This window comes from Poecile atricapillus, chromosome 4 (genome assembly GCF_030490865.1).
Source record: "Poecile atricapillus isolate bPoeAtr1 chromosome 4, bPoeAtr1.hap1, whole genome shotgun sequence".
NCBI classification, from domain to species: domain Eukaryota; kingdom Metazoa; phylum Chordata; class Aves; order Passeriformes; family Paridae; genus Poecile; species Poecile atricapillus.
In genome coordinates this window covers 56,420,352-56,445,026 of record NC_081252.1, presented here as the reverse complement: position 1 = coordinate 56,445,026, position 24,675 = coordinate 56,420,352, and the positions used below count along the sequence as shown (strand labels likewise).

Genomic DNA, 24,675 nt, shown 5'->3' with positions numbered 1-24,675 from the left:
AATGTACATACCTTTGAAATCCAGAGGTTGAGAAAAGACAGTGATCTTTACACTGCCAGCTTCACAGCAGCTGAGGAAGCAGATTTTAAAAAATGTTTTTTTCTGTTAAACATCCAAGTAATCTCAGATTGGCCAGTATGTATTGCTTATCCAAGGCTGGAACACAAACAATCAACATTTGTCTTATATTTGGAAAATATTTTTAAGATTTAATTGTGAGAACATGCTGATGGGTTTTTCTCATCTGCAATTTTCCACTGCTGTCAGAAAGGTCAATAGCTTTGTCTCCAATTCCTTGTAATGTGCTGCAGAAGCATTTTTTAAAAATAAGAAATTATCTTGCTCCCTTGCAGTAGTCCCGATATTTAGATGATCATATGAGAAAATTGATGAAGTAGCCTTTAGAAGAGCTTTTTGTACCTAAGATTTGAGATCTTATTTTTTGATTATACTGAAATTTTTATTTTAGGTTATATTTTTATTTTTTTATCTTATCCTGAAAGATTTCATCAAGGGCTGCATGAGTGATGATCTAGGTGGGAAAGAGTTGTCAAAAAAATCTTGAAAATGTGTGGTAGAATTTAGAGCAGTGCATATGCAAGTGTCCTTATTCAGAAGGGGATAGCTAAATGACTTTTAACTTCTCTGTTTACTTCCTATGTTTGATTGAATGAAATTTGAAAAAAAACCCATTTATTTACCTTGGACTATTTCCTTCTTAGTAAGAAACTTGAAATTGATTTTAACTTGACACATCTCTTCCCTGAAGTAATACAAAATCTTTGTCTAATAAATGTATACAGAGGCGTTGTGGCTCATCAGGGTGCCATGACATTCCAGTGTATTGATTCCGTGGTGTTAAAGGGTGACATACTTGGTGTTAATGGGCCATCAGAGTATTGGGATTTGAACTGTACACAGTAAGCACTGACTTCCCTGTAACACGACAGGCTTTCTAAAGTAGTATGAGTAGCGTTAGTCTTACACAGTTCCTCATGTATAAATATCAAAAATTAATAAGATTTTTGTATAATTAAATTAATAAAATCAGAAAATATTTTAAAAATTCCACAAATAAAATTTTAAATATTTACTGGTTTGTAAGAGCCACCATTCTGCATTTTTTCATTTGTAAAATTTCTTGGCATTTAGACTTAAAAGTTCACTCTTGAAAGAAACATTTTATACTGTGTTACATCTCTTTTTTTTTCTTATATTTCTTTTTTTTCTGCAAAATGTACTCTGTCTTAGGTAAAGATTGTAACATTTTTTAGTGTCGTTTTTAGTGCTATGTAGGATTTGTTTTCATTTCATATAATTGCTGTTCTCTTTATATTGGAGGCTAAAGAGAGCTAAAAGTTGTTCCAGTTTGTGTTACCTTGCAGGGCATCAAATAAAGACCAAAAGAGCATCAGAACCTCAGAGGCTTAAAACTGAGCATCTTTTGGTTTTCTGTCTTTCAGATTAATATTTTTTTTTGTTTTAATGACCTAGAGTGCTTTATTTGGAAGTAGCATTTTGAAAAAAATATTTTATAGTGTTGATAATAATTATAATGAAAAAAAATCAGCTAAGTAAAAAAAAAAGTGAGCTAATTCTATCATCTTTGGAAATTAAACAGATTTACAGTTTAAAAGTGTGTATAGGACTCAAATTACAGATGTTTACATATTCATTCTGTTTTGTGTTTGAATACCAGTTATCCTGCAAAGAAATATAGATTGTATTTTATGTCATATGTTTGCTCTGTTTTCTAACATAAGTATTTTGCTTAAGCAGATTTGCTAGGAAGTGACAGCTCTGAGAAATTGGACACAGTGATGGCTGGAAGTATTTCAGTTCCCAGCAATCTAAATAGTGCAGAAGGAAAAAGATGAAACATCACCATATTTTAAAGATGGCAGTTTGGTCAAAGATTGCTTTTCACTCTTAAAATAAATTTGAGTAAATCAAGTAGATCTAAAATGTCTGCACTCATTGAACATGCAATACCTTTTTAGTTCCTTTTATTTTTTTCCTTTCCTCCTCTCTTTATAAGCATATGGTAGAACAATGACTTCTTAAACATAAAACACTAAGTGAGCAGCATAATTCTTCTGGTTTAGTTATTTTTAGTTTTGAATCAGAACATGCTTTCATGAAACACAGTTGCATAGAGAAAATATATTTAAAATTTGATAAAATTAAATTGAAATGAGGTCTTACAGTCTCCAAAACTAGATTTGTAAATAGCTTCAGAAGAATATTTTTGTCAGATCCAGTTTTCTAACCACTCAGTTTCATGGGTTCCTGCTGCACTGCTGTGGATCATGAATCAGGAAGGTGATTTGACCTGCATGTTTCAATCGTTTAGAGTATTAGCAAGCATCTACAAGGACAGGTTTTGTAAATGCTGTCCTTAAAATAGGACAGGGGGAAATGTTTATTAGGCATGGCTCTCCACTTGAGCAGATATAAACGCTCATGATGAAATTCGTGTTCATCCCAGCAGCAGGGGGATAAATGCCCAGTGTATGTTACTTTTCTGTTACTTTTAAATGTAGCATGAAACTTGCTGCAAGTGTACCTTCCCTTCACATTTAACTCAAAAGAAATAATTTGCATAAAGACTTTTCTGAGGTTTAAAGTTCTGTTGAGAGTGGAACCCTCTATCCATAAAGCAAAAGCCCTGTGCGCTACCCACAGTCTGTGCAAATACTGACAAGGAGAGGCCAGAGTTCATGCTGACGCTGCTTGCTTCGTGTTCTGCAATGAATTGGTTTTATTTGGAAATCTGCTCCAACACAGCTTAGCAATTGTATTATGCTAAAACCTGTCAAGATATTTTCCTTCATTTTAGTCTTTTCTACAATGTCGCAAAATGAATTAGCATTATTTTAAATGTAGCACATTCAAACAAAAGATCTACAGCCTTGAATTTCTCAAGTTCCTGCCTGATACATAGAATGGACTTAAGTATTTTTCATCCTACAAAGCAGAGGGTATTTATGGACCTACACCATTTGTTTCTAGGAAATCCAGAATTTGGTAAAGCATTAATGTTTTTTACCTCAGATACATTACATGAAGTTTAAAAAAATATCTTTGAAGATCTCTCAATTTCTTGAAGTAACTAAGCCATTATTTAGAAATTTGTCAAAAAAAATTCTGTTTGTGGGCATCCAAGGGAGGACCCAAGTTATATGAAATAGCTACTGAAAAGGCATCAGGAAAAAGATCATGCAAATTTTAAGATTAAATCAACTCAGGAATCTTGCTATTTGAAGAAAGAGAGAGACCTTTCATTTGTAAAATGTTCTACATTGATGCAGAAAACCAAGTAAAATATGCATCAAGTATACATTCATTTTTAATTTCTGAAGCCTCCTTCTATTTGAAAGAGAAGCCCCACAAATCAATATCTAGAATTGTAGCCTATCATTCTTGGCTTGTGTTCTCTGCTTGCCAGCCAGGCTAGGCACAGTTTCATTGGTGTACATGTGTCTCCTGAAACTTAACTGGAAAAATACATTTTGTTGTTCATCCCCTCTCCAGGATATGGGGCAGCCTTTTTAACATGTCTTACTCCTGAGTACTAAAGCTGGTAATATTCTAAGTAGGGGCAGCCATGTAAAAATAAACCGGACTATCCTTCTGTAACTTGCCTGAGCAGAGAAAAGCCCTTTCCCTCTGCATATTAGATGTAATTTAATACAAAAGTGGAGATGCACTTTAGACTGATTTTGGGTCCTACAATAAAAATTTCGCTGCTTTGTCACTGTTGGACACAAAATGAGTCACACGGACACAATTTGAGATGTGGTGAAAGAAAGAGTGAATTTTATTTTTCTTTTATTTATAAGTTTCTGACCACTACAGGGATTGGATAGTCAGGTTAACACCTTCCCAACCACACTGGCCATGAGAGATGGCCATCAAAAGGCATGTCTTTAATGGAATGTATAAACACTTATTTTAATAGTCACTTTCCTGGGAAAGTGGCTAGAGCATGTAGAAAAACAATATCGAGGGCCTGATTCTCAGGGCAACACTGTTTCACTTGTAAAAGTGATTATTTTTGATCAAATATAAGAAAAAACCCAACCCTAAACACTAAACTAAACCAATTTATAGAGTTAATTTAATGCTCCCACTTAAAAATTCTGTACATATATTAATTGGCCATGAGGAATTTATGAGCAAAACGATTAGTAGTTACCTAAAATCTATAAGCGTGTAAACTGTGCTATGTACAAATCACCAGAGTGCAATCTAATGTTAGGTAATTCAACTGATCTTACAAATATTTGAATGCAACATTTGTTGCATTCTGTTCAGATATTTTACATGTGAACTTTTAGCAGCCTAATTTTGATATATGACATTATTTCACATATATAACCGTTGTCAAATCTAGCTTAATTCTGGTAATTTTAGATTTAATTTAAAAGCATATCTAAAAAAATTAAAGGTCACATCATTAACAGCTTATTTTTTTTTCTTTATTCTACATTATATATTAAAGATAAAAATGACTTTTTCTGTTTCCATTAAAAGAAAGTGAATAGAGAAGAAAAAGCAGTTATTTGCAAAATGCAAAAAAAAAAAGTGATAATTTGACAGACTTCAGTTAAAGCAATCTACCGTCATGCACTCATAAGGCACACTGTAAATAAGTTCTCATTTGTTAGGAAACACCATACTTCTCCTTGATAAAGGACTTCAAAAGTTGCAAGTGGTTTAGAAGCATAGAATTTATGTTACTTTGAAAGGAAAGACATAGATACAAAAAAACCCTTCCTGCTTTGAACTTAATTTTAAGAAAGTGAATAGTTGAAAATGCAGACAGGTTTATGGTATTTTTACAACAATTTAGTGTTTTGCATGCATATAGAATCTCAGAATAGCTCTATTCCTTATCAACTTATTTTATCATTATGATGCTTCCATAACATAAGTGATTTTTTTAGATGAATGTACAGAATAACCAAGAATTTATACCTTTTAAAATCCTTTTGATTATAACTTGGAGGTACAGTTAAGAGGGATTCTGGAAGCTTAATTCTATGTTTTGTTTACTAACGAGCACTCTCCTTTAATGTAATTTTTTAAAATCTGTACTTTACATCCATATTTTCTGTGGTCTGTTCAAGCAGTGGGTTCAACCTATGCCTATTGTGACATTTCTTTTCAAATGCCTGGTATGCTTTCTTTCATTTTCTGACATTTTCTTCATAGTTTTCATTTTTTATTTTTTTTTTTTTAACTGAAACACTGAAACATCCCTGCCAGGAGAGGTATTGCTGTGATCAGTGAGTTTTTTAGGTGAGAGCGATATCTGCTTGTACTTTGGAATTTGATATAAAGGCTGGTAGGTCTGTCATTTCCCACCTAAAGATCCTATATAAAACAGTTCAACCAACTTCCCTACATCTTTAACTCTCCCTGCTTGCCATAACTTTTTCTTTTAGTTTTGGCTGCTGTGTAAGTCTCTACCTTCAGAGCCCTACTGTGCCTTTGGGATAATCACCTTTGCTGCCTGATGGATGGAGTTTTATTCACCTGAGAAGGAGCAGCAGGTCTCTGCTTCACACATGCATTAGTGCATTTTGACTAGAGAGGGGAATAAATGCCTCTCTCATTCAAAGGCAAGCAGGGGGGCTGGGGAGTGGTGCTGGGGCAAGAGAAGCCCCTGGAGTCTGCTGTAGCCCAGGTGGAGTAGGAGTGTCTCTATTGAACAGGGATTACTGGCACGGTGTCTCCAGAGGCTGATGTATACAGCTTTCCTGTGAAGTCCCTTGTGCCCATGAAATGAAAAATAAGACTTTCCTTAACAAAGTCAGCAATAAATGCATCATCTTGTTATTTCTACATCACAGTATTATGTTTTGAATATATCTATAAAGTATTTAATTCTTTGAGTAATTCTTCCGCCTCATGAACATTTCACTAGAAGTCCTTTCTGGCCTTGTGTGTGCAAATGGAAACCTTAGGAAGAAACAAATTTAATTGACAGCTACCATTCTGTGTAGATTATATATCAGGAAATTATTTTAAAAGTCACCTTTAAAACAACCAAATATGAATGTCTCTAAAAAGTAAAATTACATTACAAAAAACATATTTGTCTTTTACCTCAGCTTTTTTATACATTAGGCACTGAAGTCTTGCCATTCTTAATTTTCTTTCTGTCTTGGCGAGTACAGTATGATGGCTAGAGAAATTATAAATAAATATAATACTATGTTTGAAATTACAAAGGATCATTAATAGAGAACACAGACATTTTGCCTCTAGGCAGAATAATTCTGGGACTTGGAAAAGTACATCCCCTGTTCAATCAATACAGTTTATTCTCCTCAGCATTGGCCTTCAGTAGCAGGGGTAGGCAATGACTTTATATACACTGACAGATAGGAGGAAAGTGGGAATTTTGGTACAGAAATATTCTTCATACTTATCTGTGAAGTAAAATATCTAAAATTCCTTCTCAGAGTCTCAGCTGCACAGGTGTCTGTCCCATATAGATGCATGAGAAGATTTTTTTTTTTAATGGAATAAGTTACATGATCAGGAAATTGCAATGAGTGGGAAGAAGAGGGAGACAGGAAGTCAGATAATCAGAGAGATATACATTGTAGGGGTGTGGTCACCATCAGGAAAAAGTGCTGACAAATGACAACTGAGACATTAAAGAGATGATTAAAAGAGAACTTTTTATTAAACTATGAGAGCAAGGGAAAGAATCAGGGTAATTATTACCCTTAGAAGTGAAATGTTAGGTAGATGTGATAGAGATGTACTTGGGAGGCAAAAGCTGTAACCATCTGAGATAAAAACAAAACCAGGAGTCCGATGAAAGTAAGTCAAGCCGGACCAGATAGGAGTCACCACAGAGTTCTGAGTGATATACAGCAAAGCATACCACGTTTTCTTTCAAATAAATCTGTTAGGGGAAAAAAAAGGTACTGTTTTGGAGGATAATAGCAAATAGAGTATTTATATTTAAGTAGTGGAGAAGATGGAAAAGAAGGGATAAAGGTCTCAAAGTGTGACCTCATCTTTTATCAAACAGTAGAGCACAGTTTATATGAAAAACAATTAAGTTTCTGACATACAGAGAGAGGGAAGATAGCATGAAAATTGAAAATGCCTTTACTGAAAAGAGTTCATACAAACCAATCTGATAACTTTCTTTGAAAAGATAACCAATTTTCTAGACAAAGAAAATTTAGTAATCTCTCTCCTTGGACTTCAGCAATCAGTTGATACTGTGCCACCTGGGAAATTATTTGTGCACCTGAGGAAGATGGATACTACTAAAGGAATCAAAAAGTGTAGAAAAAATTCACTTAAATGAGATGACAATTGGTTTTCTTGCAAAGGTAAGCATTATAAGAAGTTACTTGAGTCAAGAATCAGTCTAAAGAACATTTTTGCTTTGTATTTTAAAGAAAAATTAGTGCAAATTTAATAAGGAGACTTGATTATAGAACAAATATGATAAATATCATGAATTTGTGTGTGAATTAGATTGTATTAGATGAAGGACTAGAAAACATTCTAGAGTTTAGGAGTTAAAACTTAAAACATAACAAGTTGTAAATTCAGTTATGGAATAATTTTATGGGAGCAGTAGGAAAAGAATAATTTAATCAATTAGGCAAGAGTTACTAGGAGCACTAGTGACGCAAACAAATTTATTTTTGCAGTATAAGGCTGCATCAATTTGGGTGCTGTTGTGAGAGAAACAGATATAGTCTGGTCATTTGAGAAGTCATTCATGAGACTTCCTCTGAAAAATCATTCTGTTATTCTAGCCAACCATTTTCAGGAATGTTTACTTTTAAACATTCAGAAAAAGCTGTTTAATAACCATGGAATACAGACTTAGCTGTGGAAGAGAAGACCAAGATGGCTTTGCTTATTTTGACTTAAGTCTCTGAGAGACGTGCTGTGGCAAGTTAAAATTGGATGGCAGAAGTTGTTACTATCCTGAAGGCATGAATACTTGAAGCTCCTTTGAATCTTTGTGAGCCACGGCATTGTATATTAGGGTAAACCAAAACTGGAATTCTTTTACTTTAATACACCCAGCTGAAGACTGAAATAGTACATGAGTTCTTTCATAGGCATGTCATATAACCCTGCCCTGAAGGCTTTAGTGCCCATCAGAAGGGTGGAGCAGATGGTAACTAATGGTCTGGTTTTAAGCCACTGCTACGTTTACCTTAGAGCCTTAAGAAAGTAAGTGGGGAGAGGAGATGTGATTGCTCTTCATAAATATATTGGGTATGAATATCAGAAGAACTTTTTAAAGAGCAATACTGTCATAACAGCAAATATGTATCACTATATATTTATTTTAGAAACTGAAAAAAAAAATTCAACTCTCTGAGGTTGAAGTAACATAAAAATATCTTGATAGTTTTAAAATAGAACTTCATCTGTTTAGAGTAATAGAATTACACAAATATTTTCCTTCCAGTAAGTCCGTGTATTCCTAAGAAATAGGGAAAAAGAAAACAGCAACAAAATGTGGGCCATGTTTTAAGGCCTTTGTTCCATAATGGTGGATTAAACTGTTAGTAGAATTATCTACACCAAGGTCAAGCTATGTTTTGTAAGCTGTTTAAGGAGCAGCACAAACTTCTCAGTGTGAGATTTGCATCAACACAGGCGCTTAAGGATATCGGTACTTGTGCTTCTGTTTTTCCGTGACTTTTTTTTCTTGACGTGACAGTATTATTCAGTTTCTAAGGAGGTCCAGAGTTTCTGTGGCTTGATTGTAATAAATAATTTAAATAAGTGTCATTCTTATCATTCCAGTGCTTCTTAATGCAGTACATCAATAAGCAAGGTGACTGAATTTTGATAAATGTTTTACATAAGTCGAATGCAAACCATATGGAAGTTTGCATTACTGAGACTTTTAGGTAGGTTAATGCTATGTTATTCCACTCTGTGCCTTCAAAATACTGTTATCAAGTTATATTTCTGAATATGGTCTACCTGACATAAGTCAATGCATAGGTACTGAAACTGTCAGTATCAGAATACTGAAATATCAGAACACTGATAATTTTATAGGGGATTGTAATGAAGATAGTTCTGTGCTTCAGGAACGGCAAGTCATTCTAGTAAATAGTATTAAATAGGCAATTTTTAAAATTTTACACTGCTTCTGTGTGAGTGGATTAGAGAGTTAAATGGGCTATATTTTATTTTAGTTTTCATTCCTACCTACTACTAATAGAAGGTACATGCTTATCATAAATGAACAATATTTTGGGTTTGTTTAGGAAGAACTGATTACTAAACATTTAAGTGGATGTATTTTTTTTTTTAAATTCTAAATTCTGAATTCTTTATTTTGTGGTGATGAATTAATTACTTTCAGGTCAATTGTATGTTCTCAGTTCTTCCATCTATAACCACTGGCTTTGTGAGCCAGTAGTCTTCTAATGTTTAATATCAAGTGTGGTTGATACGTCACCATATCATTGCAAAGTGTGACAATGAAAATAACATCAGTGGTGGGATTTTACCAGTTCCTAAATGTTCAAAAGTAATTTATAAGCATAGTATGAGAAATAAATCAGTAAGACAGGAAGTTTGTAAAGATAACAGATGATAGATGTTTATTTTATCAATTTTATGCTTGTAATGATGGGTTAAAAGGATAATTTTTGTTTGTTTGTTTGTTTGTTTGTTTGTTTTTTGTTTTGTTTTTGTAAGGACTAAAAATATTACTTTTGATGGACTTGATTTACATAACATGCAGGACTTAGAAGTGGTCACACACACAAAAAAATGAAACATTTAATTTGTATGAGATTAGATGAGAATACAATTATGTTAAACTGTGTACTAGCTCTAGGTGTGTTTCCCTTTGAAAATTTTTTCTTTGATTTTAAACTTGTATTTTTTTTTAAAACTTTTTTTAAACTTGTGTTTTCAGGAATATTACATTTTTATATTAATTTAGACCATATCTACTACAGAAATTTGAATTATCAAAATCAATGCATCCCTTTGTGATCATGTGTAGAAGTCCTTGTCAATTTCTTATTCAGAAAAAAACCTCCTGAGTTCCATTTTGCCTATTTTTTGCTCTATATGTGGCCTTTACATGTGTATAAAAATGGTACAACATAAAGATAGTGAATATTTTATTTACTGATTAATTTTTTTGTTTGTTTAAGAGTATAAGAATTAGCTTTCCTTATGCAACATGTACATTCTAAAGAAATATAGTCAATACACTTTCTGTAGTTCCCCATATCTTATTTTTATTTCTGCCATAAACTGAAAATGAAGTTACATGTGTATAATAAGTTTAAAAATAGGTTGGAAGTATCTTGTGAAATGTAACAGGAAATCTACAGAGATATATTTTTATCTGGCATTTTCTGTAGTGGGCAAAAATGAGCATGTTGTGCCTTTCAGTTCCGTTTAAGAATGTTGGAGAAACTTGTAATCTGTCACATTTTTAGTCATGTGCACATGTCAATCAGATGAATATATAATATATATTGCAATCATAACATATTTACAGACAGAGATACAATTCTAAGAATAAAGTGAAATGAGTGGCAACCCCCCCCCCCCCCCCCCCCAATAAAACTGTACTTGCAGAAGTTTAGGATTGAATTTGCATGCAACAGTATTTTATGGCTGGGTCCACTGTACTCTGTTAAAGTGAGTGGCTTCTCAGTTATTTAATGAAAAATAACTACAATTAGGAGCAAAGATACATCACTAATACTAAAAGGTTGCTTCCCAATGGCAATGGATATGTAAGTTAAGGAAAAAGGAGAAATAGAAATAAAGATCCATGAATAAATTTGGGATGTACTGCAGCATTGAAATTCTAGCAGCAATTTCCCATCTAAATATTCAGGGAAAAGAATTTTAACATATCAAGAAATTTTGTGAAATTATGCCTATGATAATGCAAGTGTACTCAGCATGTAATAAGAAACTTCCGGGCCTATATTTTATTATTATGGACTGGATTAATGGAGAGCTTCAAGCAGCTTGCTCATGACAACTAAGTAGTAACTCTCAATTCTTCATTTTATTTTCTGTCTATTATTATGTATGGATGCATCTACTAATGAGACAGAGCATGGGAATGTGATTTGGGTGTGAATTTCTCTTCAGTCTATGTTTGGAGTCCTTCTGTACATATTTCTGCGCACCACTGAGCATTTTGAAGCATTGATTTGTTCCAGCATTGTCTTTAGATTGTCATGTAATGCACAGCACTTGTGGTGCAGGTTCAAAGCCTTCCATCATTTTGCTGTCTATGCCTGCACCGTGTGTGCCAAAGATTGGCAGGTAATGCAGGCTTTGTTGCTTGTTAGGATGTAATATATAGGGGCACAACAAATTGCATGGTCATCCTTCCCTTCGTATGCTGCATCAGGTGTACTGCAGGTAATACAGACGCACACACACAGACTTCCATGACTGCTTGAAATTTAATGTTGTAATATATGGCATTTGTGATAAAAAAGATTCAACATTTTGTCTAGTATGTGCCAGGCAATTTGTTTTACTTGTTTTAGCTTTTTTCTCACAATTTATGATTTGATTTGTTACCTGAAAAAAAAAAAATATTATCAGTATCTGTCATACAAGAAAGCTTGAATTATAGAAGGTATATGTTACATCTATGAACTTTTTTTGCCTCAGAAATATCTTATGAATGCACTGAATGCTCACTACTGTGTTTATATTTTGGAGAAAGATATTTAAAATACATGTTAACAGATCCCCATTTATTGCATACTGGACAAATCTACTATTCCAGTGAATGTACTCTCCTTAAAGTTAGCAAAACTTAATTTTTATACAAATTCAAATAACTGGAGTTTTGAGGTGCTCGATGAACTTAAATGAAAGGTACAGATAGAGCAATAAAAACAGGTAGGTAGGTAGGTAGGTAGGTAGGTAGGTAGGTAGATATATTGATACATTACTTGCATTTTTATTGAATGTTTTGGACTATTTAGTGTTTTTGCTGTTTTTTCAAGTTAAGTCAGTGTAAATTGAATAAAGAGATTTGTGTATAATTTAGTTGGTGATGATGAAGAATTTTACTGAGGTGTAAATATATTTCTTCTGCAACCAAAACAGAATGTTTTGCTTCCTTGTCCCAGATGGCTTCCTTTAAGAAGATCATATTTAGATTGAGGAGCAGACGTTATTATCTGAGGACATTTGGGAGTCTTTTATGGATTATGTTCATAGAGTAAAAGATGTTTTATAGAGATGCTTGACTTTGCTATCCTTTTGTGTAATTTGGTTTTAAATTTACATATGTGTAACAGATTAGAAGAAATGATTCATTAAAATAAGGATGCAGTAGTCACTGATGTAAAATAAATATAAATTATTAATAATTCAACAGTACTGGAAAAGCTGAAAAGACTGATGAAGGCCAATGAAATGTGTTATGCAACCAAAAAAAATAATGGGTTAATTTTTTTTTTGTGTGTGGATGACCCAAATCCAAGTGATATTTTAAATGCTGTTTCTGAAGAATATATTGGACAGAAACCTTCACTGTTTATCACTAGATGTGCATGTCTCTTTAGTGTCTCATTTCCTTCACAAGCATATTGATCAAGGTGATTCAAAGGAAGTAGGTTCTCCCCTAGTTCTCTATTTCATTATGTCCACCTTAGAGCACGATAGTTGATATCTGACATTTGAAGAACATAGATGTTCATAGAATTGCCATTGTATACTGTATGTTACCCTTCAAATCTGGCTTGCTCACTCCGTTTTATCTGGTGATTGGCTGAGAGAGATGAAGGAAAAGATGAGTTGCCTGTTTGTTTTCTTGTAAAATTCTTATTTTTTGCTTATTTCATATCTCTGTACTGCACTATTTACCCCTCCATTTAATGAAGATCATGCTCATCACTGATACATCTGTTTTATTTTTTTACTCTGCAGTAACTCTGAGTAAGAAAAGGAAAAATTTATAAATCACTCCAATTTGTCTATAATTTAAAACCAGCCTGATTCTGGGCATAGTTTGCTTAATTTCTTCTTTTTCTTAAGAAATATGAAACAGTATGTTTCTGTATATGTCTGTATGAAACAGACAGTTCTAACTGTGTTTGCTGGCAAAATAATTATTCTATGGAATAATTCATATGGAATATGTTTGGACTTAAGGCAGAGAAGTTTTTTGCTCACTAGTAAGACCCATGGTAGGGGATTAAGTTAGCCAAACCCTACTCACAGCCCAGTAAGCAGACATATATTTCTGTATTTTTTGTAGGTGGATACAGTGCAGACTACGCAGCACCCTGGCCACATTGAGGAATCATGTAAAATGAATGTATGTGCTCGTAAGTGAATTATTTATGAAATGACACTCCAACTCTAAGGGATGTTGGATCACAAAATCCTTGAACTCTCTTTACTCTTATGTTAAGACATTGATTCCCAGGGGACAGGGTTACTGCAGGACTAAGTGGACCTTTAAAGCAAAGCTATTAGAAAAAAAATGATAAATCACAATAAAAAATGCTGAAAACAAGAAATTCAGATTACATTTTAGATGCATTTGGAGAGACATTAAATGAAGTAAAGAATCCAAAACAGGAAAACAAATGGTACACGAGAAAGGTTTGGTCAGCAGAACTGATTGTAAGTGGAGGAAGAAGATCAAATACTGTCTAATTCAGGAATTTGAATAGGATGAAAACACTCACCATTTTCTTCTTTGTTCCAACTTTGAAAGGACTGAAATTTGATTAGATGATTTGTTGAATTAGTAACTGGGACATGAGTAAGAACAAGTTTGAATTTTCAGTGTTTGAACCAATGAAATACTTGTGGTTTACTAAAAAAACAAAAAAACAACCCTGATTATATGCTAGATAAACAAAGGAAAAAAAACCATACCTCATGACTGAAATTCTGGAAATACAGAAAGAGTCTTAATATTTGAAAATCTTTGTCTTGCTTGGGGGCATGACAGCGAGTGTGGAAGAGGATTCAAGTCAAGCAGCATTGTGTCCTTCAGGTTTTGCTGAGAGAAATGGCTTGACAAGGATATTGAGGTAGATACAAAGAAGAAACCAAACATGCTAAATGACTATCAGCAAATAGGGAAATCAAGTCACTCACACGGTACACATACAGTTTGGCTGCTAAGGACAACTGAATTCACTTGGCTAGAGCACTCCAGACCAGAATAATTGTAACAAGGATTGTACAACTGCCAGTATCAAAACCATATATGCAGAAAACCTCTGACTTTGCAGTCACTTCTAAGCTATATACATCACATAAAAACAAAGGCTATAGTGCCAAGTCCAATTACATATATATATATACATGTGTGTGTGTGTATGTCTATATGTACACACCAATTTTTATATTCATTTTATATATGTATTTGGATATTACTCTATATATCACCTTATGATTTAGAGAAAGGCTGAATATTTTCTCCCAAATAATTGGTTTAGTCATATCCTTCATCATAGGAAGAAACAAAAGAGGATATTTGAATAATAATTTTCCAACAAGGTCTTTTTCTTGAGAATAAAGTATAACTTCAGCCCATTGAAGTCTGTGGTACAAATCTGGTATAGCTGTGTGAGAAAAATACATTATATTTGTAACAAGACTGTATATTGTAACTTGTCTTTATAGTATGACTTTTCAACTGTATGAACAAAAATGCTGAAAAATACTTTTTCTCGCCTGATTGTTATGTGTTTATGTCTGAATTAGCTCATCCTTTATGTTTATCCCTTCAAAACTGATAGTCTGCCACATTTTTCCATTTGGAGTAATTAGTTCTGAGTGGAGGAATTTATGATACAGTAGGGGCTTTGACCTCTTTATTGTACTGAGATATATTATCAAACTTCCAAGTCAGTAGGCTGCTAACATATTGATTTTGTTTTCTGTGAACAAAATCAATGAGCAAAATTAAAATAAAAAAATCAATTCTTTCATTTTTGAATTGATTCAGGTTTTCTGCATGTACATTGTTTATTTAAACTTGATTGCTAGTCTGGAAATTTAGTAATTCTGCATAAAATAAATTAATAACATACATAAATAAAGAATATTGCAGTAAAGACATAGAGGGATGAGAAGGAAAAAGATGCAAAAGAGATCAAGAAAAACACAGTTTTCTACTGGAATGCATTGTTTAGGAATATCAGAGAACTATAAAGATTGGTACCAACAGCTCTGTCAAAAAAATACACACGCAGGTTGTGTCCTTTGAATTTTCCATCCCTTTTCTTTAGTTCAAATGATACTTAGAAATGGTGTATTAAATATCTGCAGTCCATGCATATTTTGTGAGTTCAAATTTGCAAATCTTACCTAAAGATGAGAAAAATAAAAAGAAAAAAACACCAAAATATTTAAGATGAGTATTTTTCAGAAATAAACCCATTAACTATGCAGATATATTTGTGAAATTTTCAGCCTTTTTCTGAATATAGACATTATCTTAGAAAAAAATTTTAACCTGGAACATGTTAAATATCTCTGATCAGATTTTTATCTCAAATATAGCAATTTTATTTCAATAAATTTTTTTTCAACTGGAAATGAAACCAAAATTGTGTCTTCTGTGTTCATTGCAATTTCATTCTTTTGTATTTAATTATCTGGTCAGAAGCAATTGTGAAGAAAATACCCTAAAAAAAAATAATTGTGCAGCTATTGTGATTTTCAGATTTCAGAGAGTTTAGCAGTCAAGTAATTTGTATGGAATAAAAGCACTTTTATATTGCCTCCTGCTACAATATCAGTGGGGAAAGGGCACCAAAACAGTGGGAGACCAAATGAAGAGGTTTTTTCTTCTGTTGCATTAACTTGCAAGATACTGGGAGCTTCAGAATTGCAAGTGGTAATATAGCTTTTATGAACTATTTCTTTCCTTTTTGCCTCCTACGGCTGCTTCGTTGTTGGGTAGTTGTTTGGTCTTTTTTATGTCAGAAAGAGGGAGTGAAAGATATTTGTGACAAGTGACATTCTGTTTGCTGTTGTCCTGCTTGGATGAAAGAAAAATACATCCATCTGACTCTCATTTTCCTATCTTTTAGGAAGAGGCTAATTTAAAGCTTTTAAAGCCAAATCTGTATTATCTTACCCATATGACCAGGCCAAATATACCCAGAGATTGTAAATATACCCAGCATCACTTTATTTTCAATTGTTTTACACAAGAACACTAAAGAACAAGATATGTCAGTAGAAAGCTATCAGGGAAGATCTGATATGTAATTTTTTTAGCTAGTTATAAAACAAGTTTGATAAGTTATTAATAGGAATATAATATGAAGTGGCAACCAGTGGGAAAGGGGGCTGTATGGCACAAGATCTCTTTTTCTCTTTGGAATGGTTCTTCTTCTGGTGAATGTGGGCTGTTACAATTTGTAGAGGCACTCTCAATGGAGCCAAACACAATTTTACACATAAATGGAGAAGTAGATATGGTCTTTGCAGTAGTACTGAGTTTGCTAATCTGTCAAACCTAGACTAAAGGATTAAATTAAGTAAACTTGGACCACCCAGATCACACTTTAGTCTCAGGGTGAACAATACAATTCAATTCAAGTAAATTGCTTTTGCAAAGGCTCATAAACAATTTAAAACCTTCACCTGAGATTTCTCAAGCTTATAAACAAACCTCTGTCTCTACTCTTCCTGCAAGCTTCATGTAGGCCTATAAGCACAGACTCTTTGATTCACCCACTCATCATTTAAAAACTCTGGACAATCCATGCTTTAACCCATTACTCATTTTACTCTTTGAGATTCATTCAATTGACTGAATTTTGCTGAGCCAGTAAAAGATAGTTTTGTGCTATCAAATAAACTGTCTAGATTTAAATTTCCAATGTATACTTAATTATGCATTCTTACAAACTCTGTATTATCTCCCTTTTCATTGGGGAAAAATTAAGCTATTGTGCCTGCAGATGTTATATCTGACTTTTGACATTTCATTTAGGGAAAACTATAAATATGTGAAATGCTGTTCCATCTTCTATGTTCTCAATATTTTACCAGAATCGACATTAAGAGCATATATGATGAATGTGACGAATATTTTACATCCTTTCTATCACCATGAACATGCTTACAATTTCATTATTTAGCATTAAGCTCTTTGTTTTTGTTGGAATGTGTTCATGAAATATCAAGAAGCCACAATCAAATTCTATTCTCTGTCATACATCAGTAGCTTATTATTTCAGCCATGAGTTTTCCTTTGGTCTGTAGTTCCTAGGAATGGCATCTATCACAGGAAAACAGTTTGTTGCCCTTTCTAAGGCATTTATGGTGCTAATGAGGAAAAAACCAGAAGGTTTGTTATGACCCCTGATAGTCACCACAGAGCCCTCAATATTCTTCAGTGGTGGAATTAAAGAAAGGCATTAATATTTCTACATTTAGTTTAAAATTAATTTTCATCCAAATCAGATTAGTTTTCACATTTAAACAGTCTTAGTCTAGCCCAGTAACACTATTTTGAACTGCAAGTGCCAATCAAGCCAATTTAAAAAAATCCATTTTTTATCATTTACACATATAAATACTATATATACTTATATATTACTATGAGAAATATGACAGAGAAAAATGTTCTATGAGACTTTAATAAACCTGATTATGCTCTATAGCCTATTTTATCTGGCTTAATTATCTGTTTATGTTACATTTTGCAGAGTTTTATTCAGGAAAGCAGGATTTTCAATTGGCTTTTGACACAAAATGACCTTTCTTTAAACTCTGAAACTGTGTGCAGACAATTGTTTTTGCATAAAAGGCATCATTTCTTGAATATTGTCTAGAGAAATTTTATTTTAGCAAATAAGAGCAAAGGAGTGGTATATAAAGTAATTAACCTCATAAGAAGTGTGGGCAGAGTTCGATATCATAAATGTCCATCTGCTTTTCCTTTTTATAAGAATGATCTTTTTCTGTTGCTATCCAGCCCTGTACTGTGAGAATGGAAGAAGCATACAGGGAGTAAAGATAACTCTAGCCAGTCTCGGCTTACACCTCTGAGAAGGGAGTTAGCATGTAGCCTGTTACCCAGGCTTAATGTTAACAGGTGAATTATGATTATTGTTAAGTTTGACATCTCACTTAGCTTCACAATCAGGAGGAAGTAGGCATATGTGGGGACCCTTTCATTCAGCCTAAGTTGTTTTTCTAATATTTAGGATGAAACCTTCTTTGGTGTCTCTCTGAAAGTCTACAGAGACCTAATCTCAGAGGAATTTTATTTGTTCAAGCTCAAAATCTTTCTGCATCTAAAGTATATATGCCAGTTAACATGGAACACTTTTAAGTAGAAATGCCTCATCTCACTTAGTTTGTTTTAGCATACATCTAATGATAGAATAAAGTATATTTGACTTTACTGACATTACAATACCATTTTTATGGAGGGGCAGAAAATCAGCCTACCTGTTGAAGGGCTAGAAAGCAGGAAATTCAGTCTTTGTTCCTAGATCTGCCACTAGTATTCACTTCTTTGGGGTTACACCTGTGAAAAGGGTAATTTTCCTTGTCTCAGTCATAGAAAATTCTTTGATCCATTTTTTACTGTGAATTAGTTACAAGGTGTAGCGAAGAGGTCCATAGAAATGCCTGATGATGTTGTAGAAATGCTTCAATGTCTTCCATTTCACTAAAGATAGGAGAATTTTTTCAGGGCAAATCCTTTTTTTGCTTAACAGCTATGACCTGCCTCCTGGTCAAAGTGGTTGAAAAAGATATTAATTGTCATGATTATGTATATGGGACAGTTACACACACACACACACACACATATATATATATGCTTCAGTGCACTTTTGTCAAAAAATGCTTTAGATTTAACCGTGCTGCAATTAAGAAAGAAAAAAACCTACATTTTTCATGTTTAAAAAATTTAATATTAAAATTTATTATTAAATTAATATTTTATGTTGGTTTTGAATATAGATATCACATCTGTTTTTATACAAGTATTTAATGACTGTGAAGTATGACTATATTGACATGGTTAGTGGGTGAAGTCTCAACAAATTGGAGAGAAGACATGGGAGTAACTAATTCAATAATATTGTGAAACCATTGATTAAATACTCAGTGCTGGCAGTGACACAACAATATATGAACTTTGTCCTGAGAAACTTACATTATAAAGGGAAAACTAGACAAGCTGCGGGTGACTCAGTGTTTTTCTTGTTGCCTTCATCCCGCTTCCATCCCTCATTTTGAAATACTCCCTGTGGAGGGCATTAAAAAGTTGTGAATTAAAGCTCCAGGGAGCCTGAAAGAAGCAGCTATTGGCAGTGTTGTGGAATAAAAAAGATAGATTTCCTGATGCAATTAGTCAGGTGTTTCCTATGCATGATAAAGAGTTTACACTGCAAAGAAGATGGTGAAAGGAGAATGCAGATAGTACAGTTACACATGTCTGTAAAATTTATGTCATGTTGGGACACCATGTTGTGCTCACCTTGTATGTAAAAGTAGGTGAGGTCTGAGCATCTTGCAGTGATAAGGAGTTGATAATTCCTGATTACCTGTTGAGTTCAATTTTTGATCTTTCAGGGAAGATCAGTTTGAATATTTTTATGAATCTGACCATAGCTCTTGAGCAAAGCATGTGCCTTTCTCATGTACAGACATTGGACCATTCCTAAAGAAGCTAAAGTGCATGGAGGGAGCTAAACCAAATAAAATGTCTTGAAGCAGCCTCTAGTTTTCCTCTATTTTTCTTACATTGCTGGTGTTGATTTCTGGCATTAATATTGAAATAATGGAAAGGTAAAGATATAGGGGCAATACTAATAAAGTGTTTTTAAATTTTTAATCTCCCATTTAAAAAGTAAATTTAATTTTTGAATATAGCATTAGATTTTTAATATGACACCATTTTGCACTGTGGTATGGAGCACTTCCATGCAGCCTTATGCACTTTACTTTTGATCATTCTCACTGAAAGTAGAACTGTCGCTGAGCAGCACCAGACAGATTTTGATTTCACTCAAAAAGTTATTTTGGATAGGATAACTTTTGAAAAACGCATATTATTTTTATACATGTTTTTAGGGTGATTTTTATAGTAATTTTTTGTACCTTTGAGTTTGTGGCTTATTGTAATACATTTCAAGGTAAAAAGTGCATTTAGAAAAATAGGATTTATAACTATGGGAGGTCAGACAGTAATGTTAGAATCTCTGCTTTACAGAATTCATTACTGTAAGTAATGATAGAAGATGATATATTAGCAAGTCTTGAAACAAGGCAGAAAATTTTTGAACTGCCATTTAGTCCATTAACTTTCTAGGATCCCCTTGATATTTTTTCAAGATATCTACTTATATATAAAACATGCATACAACAAGACATATTTTTATCTTATTGCCTACTTCAGTAGAGTCTGCATTTCTACCATGAGCTGCATTAATTTCAAATAAATAATCTGTTTACTATGTAGAACTGGGAAGCGGGAATTAGTGATCTTTTTAATGACACTGACCTACTATCCTGAGATGAAAGAAGCCACCTTAGACCTCTGTGCCTTGACTGGTGTACTAAATACATGTAGGACAGCTTACATTGCTAAGAATTGCATAAAATACATGTTAAGAATTGCTTAAGGAAATTCTATCCATGATACATGAGTGTCAATGGAAATTTGCTGATTTTTTGCCCTAATATAAAATTTAAGGAAACTCTTCTGCACATGTGCAGGGTTTTATATGTTGAAGCTAAAAAGTAGAATCATGAGATCTGGCATAATAATTTCAGCTTTGCCATTTTCATAATAATATTTTCATAATAATATTTTCTCCTACTAATATGATGGAAAAAAAGGGATTTGTCCTTAAAATGTAAGCATTTCATTTTCTGCATAATTTATTAGAAATACACTACAGCATTTCTCTTATAGCGCACTGACTCTGCTGGATTTCTGGCGTTCTGGCCGTGTTGAACTGTGCCAGTTGAGACTTATAATGGCTATTATAGTTTCTGTAGGAAATAGTGTTGAATTTTCAAAAATCTTTCCTATTACTTCAGTGATTAACTCTTAGAAACAGTATGACCCTTAAGTGTAGCTACCAAACAGATGGACAGATGGTTATCCACATCTTATGACAACAAGCAGTGTGAATTCAGCCAGGTGTCAGGTGGGAAGATTCTGGACATCTGTTTCATCTCTCTGGCTTGTTCATCTGTCTCCCAGGACCTGTACAGGTGCACTGGCTGCTTCCCTACATGCCAAAAAGGTGAAAAGATAAGGCAATTGGAATTCTTGTTCCCAGACACAGATATCAATGGCTGGAACATAAGACTTGATTCATAACTCACCATGTGCACTTCATGATTTTTGCACATCAACTGACTTTATGTTGCACATACCTAATACCTCAGTGTACATATCCAAACTTTCATAATACTTTGCGATACTGCATTTTAGAGTATAAATATGGTAAATCTCTATTTTTAGGAAAAAGTAGAATGAATAACGTTACATGAAGAGGTACTACTCTTTAAAAAATAGAAGATAAAATTATCACTAGATCTCTTGATACTTAGTTCTGCAATCCATTGAAATTCTGCTGAAGAGATTTGTACTTTGTGTGGATGGAATGGCTGCCAATCATTCTTTCCTCATCTATTATCTTATTCAAATTAATACTGGTAAGCTTGAAAAATCATAAGTAGCTTTAGCCACTCTGTAATCTGCTTTTAATAGGAATAGGAACGGAATATAGCACATATGGTAACCTGGATGATCTATCTTGAATTATTTCTGGGATAAGATCAAATACATACCTGAGTTTTGGTTACATACCCAATCTCAAATTATTTTCATTAAAAAATAAAATCTCCTTTAAATACACTTGGGCTGAGGCCATCTGTTAATTTCATAAACCCTAGAGCCTCATCCTAAATTTTTATACTGAATAAACCTTTCCTACACTATCTTACCATGGAGGTCATAACATCAGAGGAGGCAGTTGAGAGATGAGATTGGTGTGCTGCATACTGGAGTGAAAGGATGAACAGCATTTGACTTTTAAAAGACTTCTGACTCAAAAAAGTAAAAGGAAAGTGTGAGTCAGTGACTTTAGGAGGGTTTAAATCAGGTTTTAATGTGGTAAACTGTCAAATTGTCTGATGTTATATATGACTAGGTGGGGATAAACAGTATGCTACTTCAGAGTAAAGGCTTTTCTAAATACTGGTATCAATCTATAATAGAATAATAAAATACTTTGCATTTTTACTAAGTGATGGGGTTTGTTATTGCAAGAGTAGGTGATTTCAGAAAGAGAAAAAAGATAATTTTTAAATTTTTAATCTAAACCTCTAGGGGTTTCAGGCTTGTGTTTAAAACAATAGTCATATGTTCCTGTTTCTGAACTAATTGTTAAGAAGAATATACAGCAGAGAAATGATAATTTTGACTTCACTTTATAATTATGGGCCCATATCTGTATTACACTGTCAAGAGACTACTATAGCTGCTTAATAAAAAGAAGCCTTGCTTCAGCAGTGAAAAAGCTGCAAATCATGATTAAAGCTAACAGCAAGCGTGCAAATCCTAAAATGATTTATCACCAGGGTAGTGTTGGGGCACTTCTAAAACAGAGGGTTCCAATCAAGCTGTGTGAAGTCTGCAGTGATACAAAGGAACATTTTTCTGATTGTCAGATGGTGCTATGGGCTCAAAGTTTGCTTCTGCATTTCAATGGCAATATGAAATACTGTGAAAATACAGAATCTTAACATGTATAAAAGTTTCTCATATTTATCTTTTTTTCCATGTAAACTCCAGCCAGTTTAAAATGCAAGAAGAAATTACATTTCCTGAAACTGTTTCATTAAAGTTGATTGATTTCCCAGAGATATTGCTACCTGTCACTGAGAGCTGTTGCTGTGACAATTGTTTATTGTGGTGTAACAATAGCATCACATTCCTTAGAGTAATATGTGAGAATTGGATAACATAATGGACTTCCAGGGCCTTTCTGAAACACCATTTTTTTTTTGCTGATTTTGTATTAAATAAGTACCAGCCTGTGTTTGTGGGTTAATATATGCATACCATTTGGAATGTACTTAGTGACATTATGTAATTCACAGATGTTTTATTATTCATAGTACTGTGCATTCATAGCTCTCTGTAGTCACTATTGTGCAAAAAATCTAATGAGGGAGAGTCTGTGTGTGTTTTGCTGGTCCTTTAGTCTTTTTGAATTCTCATTCACTCAATTCACAAACAGAGAGATGTGGTACCTTTTCCTGCATTTTGACTCATAGAGTGGAAAGGATTTAAAATATCAATTCCTCATAATATGTGCATGTTTATTTCCCATTGTAAAAATACAGGGTAAGACACAAAAAATCCCAAGATCTTATGTTTCCACTGTATTTGGATTGTGCTGTAATTTATCCCTTTGAGAGGAGGTGGTTAGTCTAAGTATTAGATAAGGATTTTATGCACACTTTTTATAGGCATAAATGAAATCACACTGTTACAGACAGAAGAGAACTAAAGAAAATGAGAAAGCTCCTCTGTTTCTGTTTTGTTGTCTTAAATCATATTAGAAATGCCTTCTCCAGCTGGTTTACCAATTCACTTGCCTTGATTTCATCATCTGATCAGCACCAGACCACTAGCTGATGAAAGAGAAAATCGTTGTTACTGATTGCAGTGGCATTAATCATTTTCTATTAATAAAAAACCCAGTGTCTCAGTGCAGTAGTTCTACTGGAGAACTAATAAATCACAGGAATTAAATGAACTTCAAAAATCCTCATTGGAATCAGAATTTTTATCCAGAATTTTGATACCCTTTGTTTTTAAACATCTTTTTTTGTTTTTTTATGAGGTATCCTTTTTTTTATTTTGCTTTTTCCTGTGACTAATGCATTCTTTGTCACATATTTTTGAACCAGCTTTTATCTTTATCCCTGTTTGGTTGGACTTTTTGGCCTGTATAACCATAAAGCCTTTAATTTTTTTTCTATCACCATATATCATTATTTTATTGCATTTTATGTTATCATTTTAATCATTACCATGAAATGCAGTAATTAGTAAAAAATTATTCTCACTCGAGTATTCAGTTCTTTAGATTTAGCTTGTGTGTTTTTTACATACAGTGGCAAGTTCTTGGGATAGTGTTTTTTCCTTTTTCTCCTGTTTCTCCATGGGGAATTATTCTTCCCTGGGAATATTTTTGGTGAAAATTGAATCTCCCTGTGTTTAAGTTCCCTGGTGTACAGCTCTGTCACCTCTGACTACCTGACTTTGTGGAAAAGAAAGCTGTAGTCCTATGTAGTTTAACCTATCTCTGACTAATGTCTTGCAGGAAAAATAAAGCAGTTTTCAGTGTTCCAGCTTCCTTTGTTGGGCTAATGCTAGCCTTGGCTTTGCAGAGTCTGAGATCAGTATTAGGAAATTAAATACAGTGAATAAAAAATCTGACAGTTTTGTAAATGTGGTACCTTTCCACTTTAAGTCTTTTGAATCTATGTTTTTTTATTTATTTAATATTCAGTCATTCACTTTGAAGTTCTATTCATTTATATACCACTGCAGTAAATACACATGTAAAGCCCTTTAGAGCAAAACATAAACTTCAGTCAAAATGCTGATAAGGAGAGTGCTGACAAACC

General features: G+C 33.4%; 1 protein-coding gene across 5 annotated transcripts in view; it reads left to right on the top strand.

Annotated features, from left to right (window-relative positions):
- PCDH7 (protocadherin 7) overlaps nucleotides 1–24,675 on the top strand; it is a 265,534-nt gene that overhangs the window by 35,817 nt on the left and 205,042 nt on the right. For 3 of the 5 annotated variants that reach the window (XM_058838420.1, XM_058838419.1, XM_058838423.1), the window contains exon 2: nucleotides 13,280–13,339. The exons of the other annotated variants lie outside the window; for them this stretch is intronic. In XM_058838420.1, the coding sequence (XP_058694403.1) occupies nucleotides 13,280–13,339 (60 nt within the window). The remainder of the gene's footprint in view (nucleotides 1–13,279; nucleotides 13,340–24,675) is intronic. 5 annotated transcript variants of the gene reach the window in all.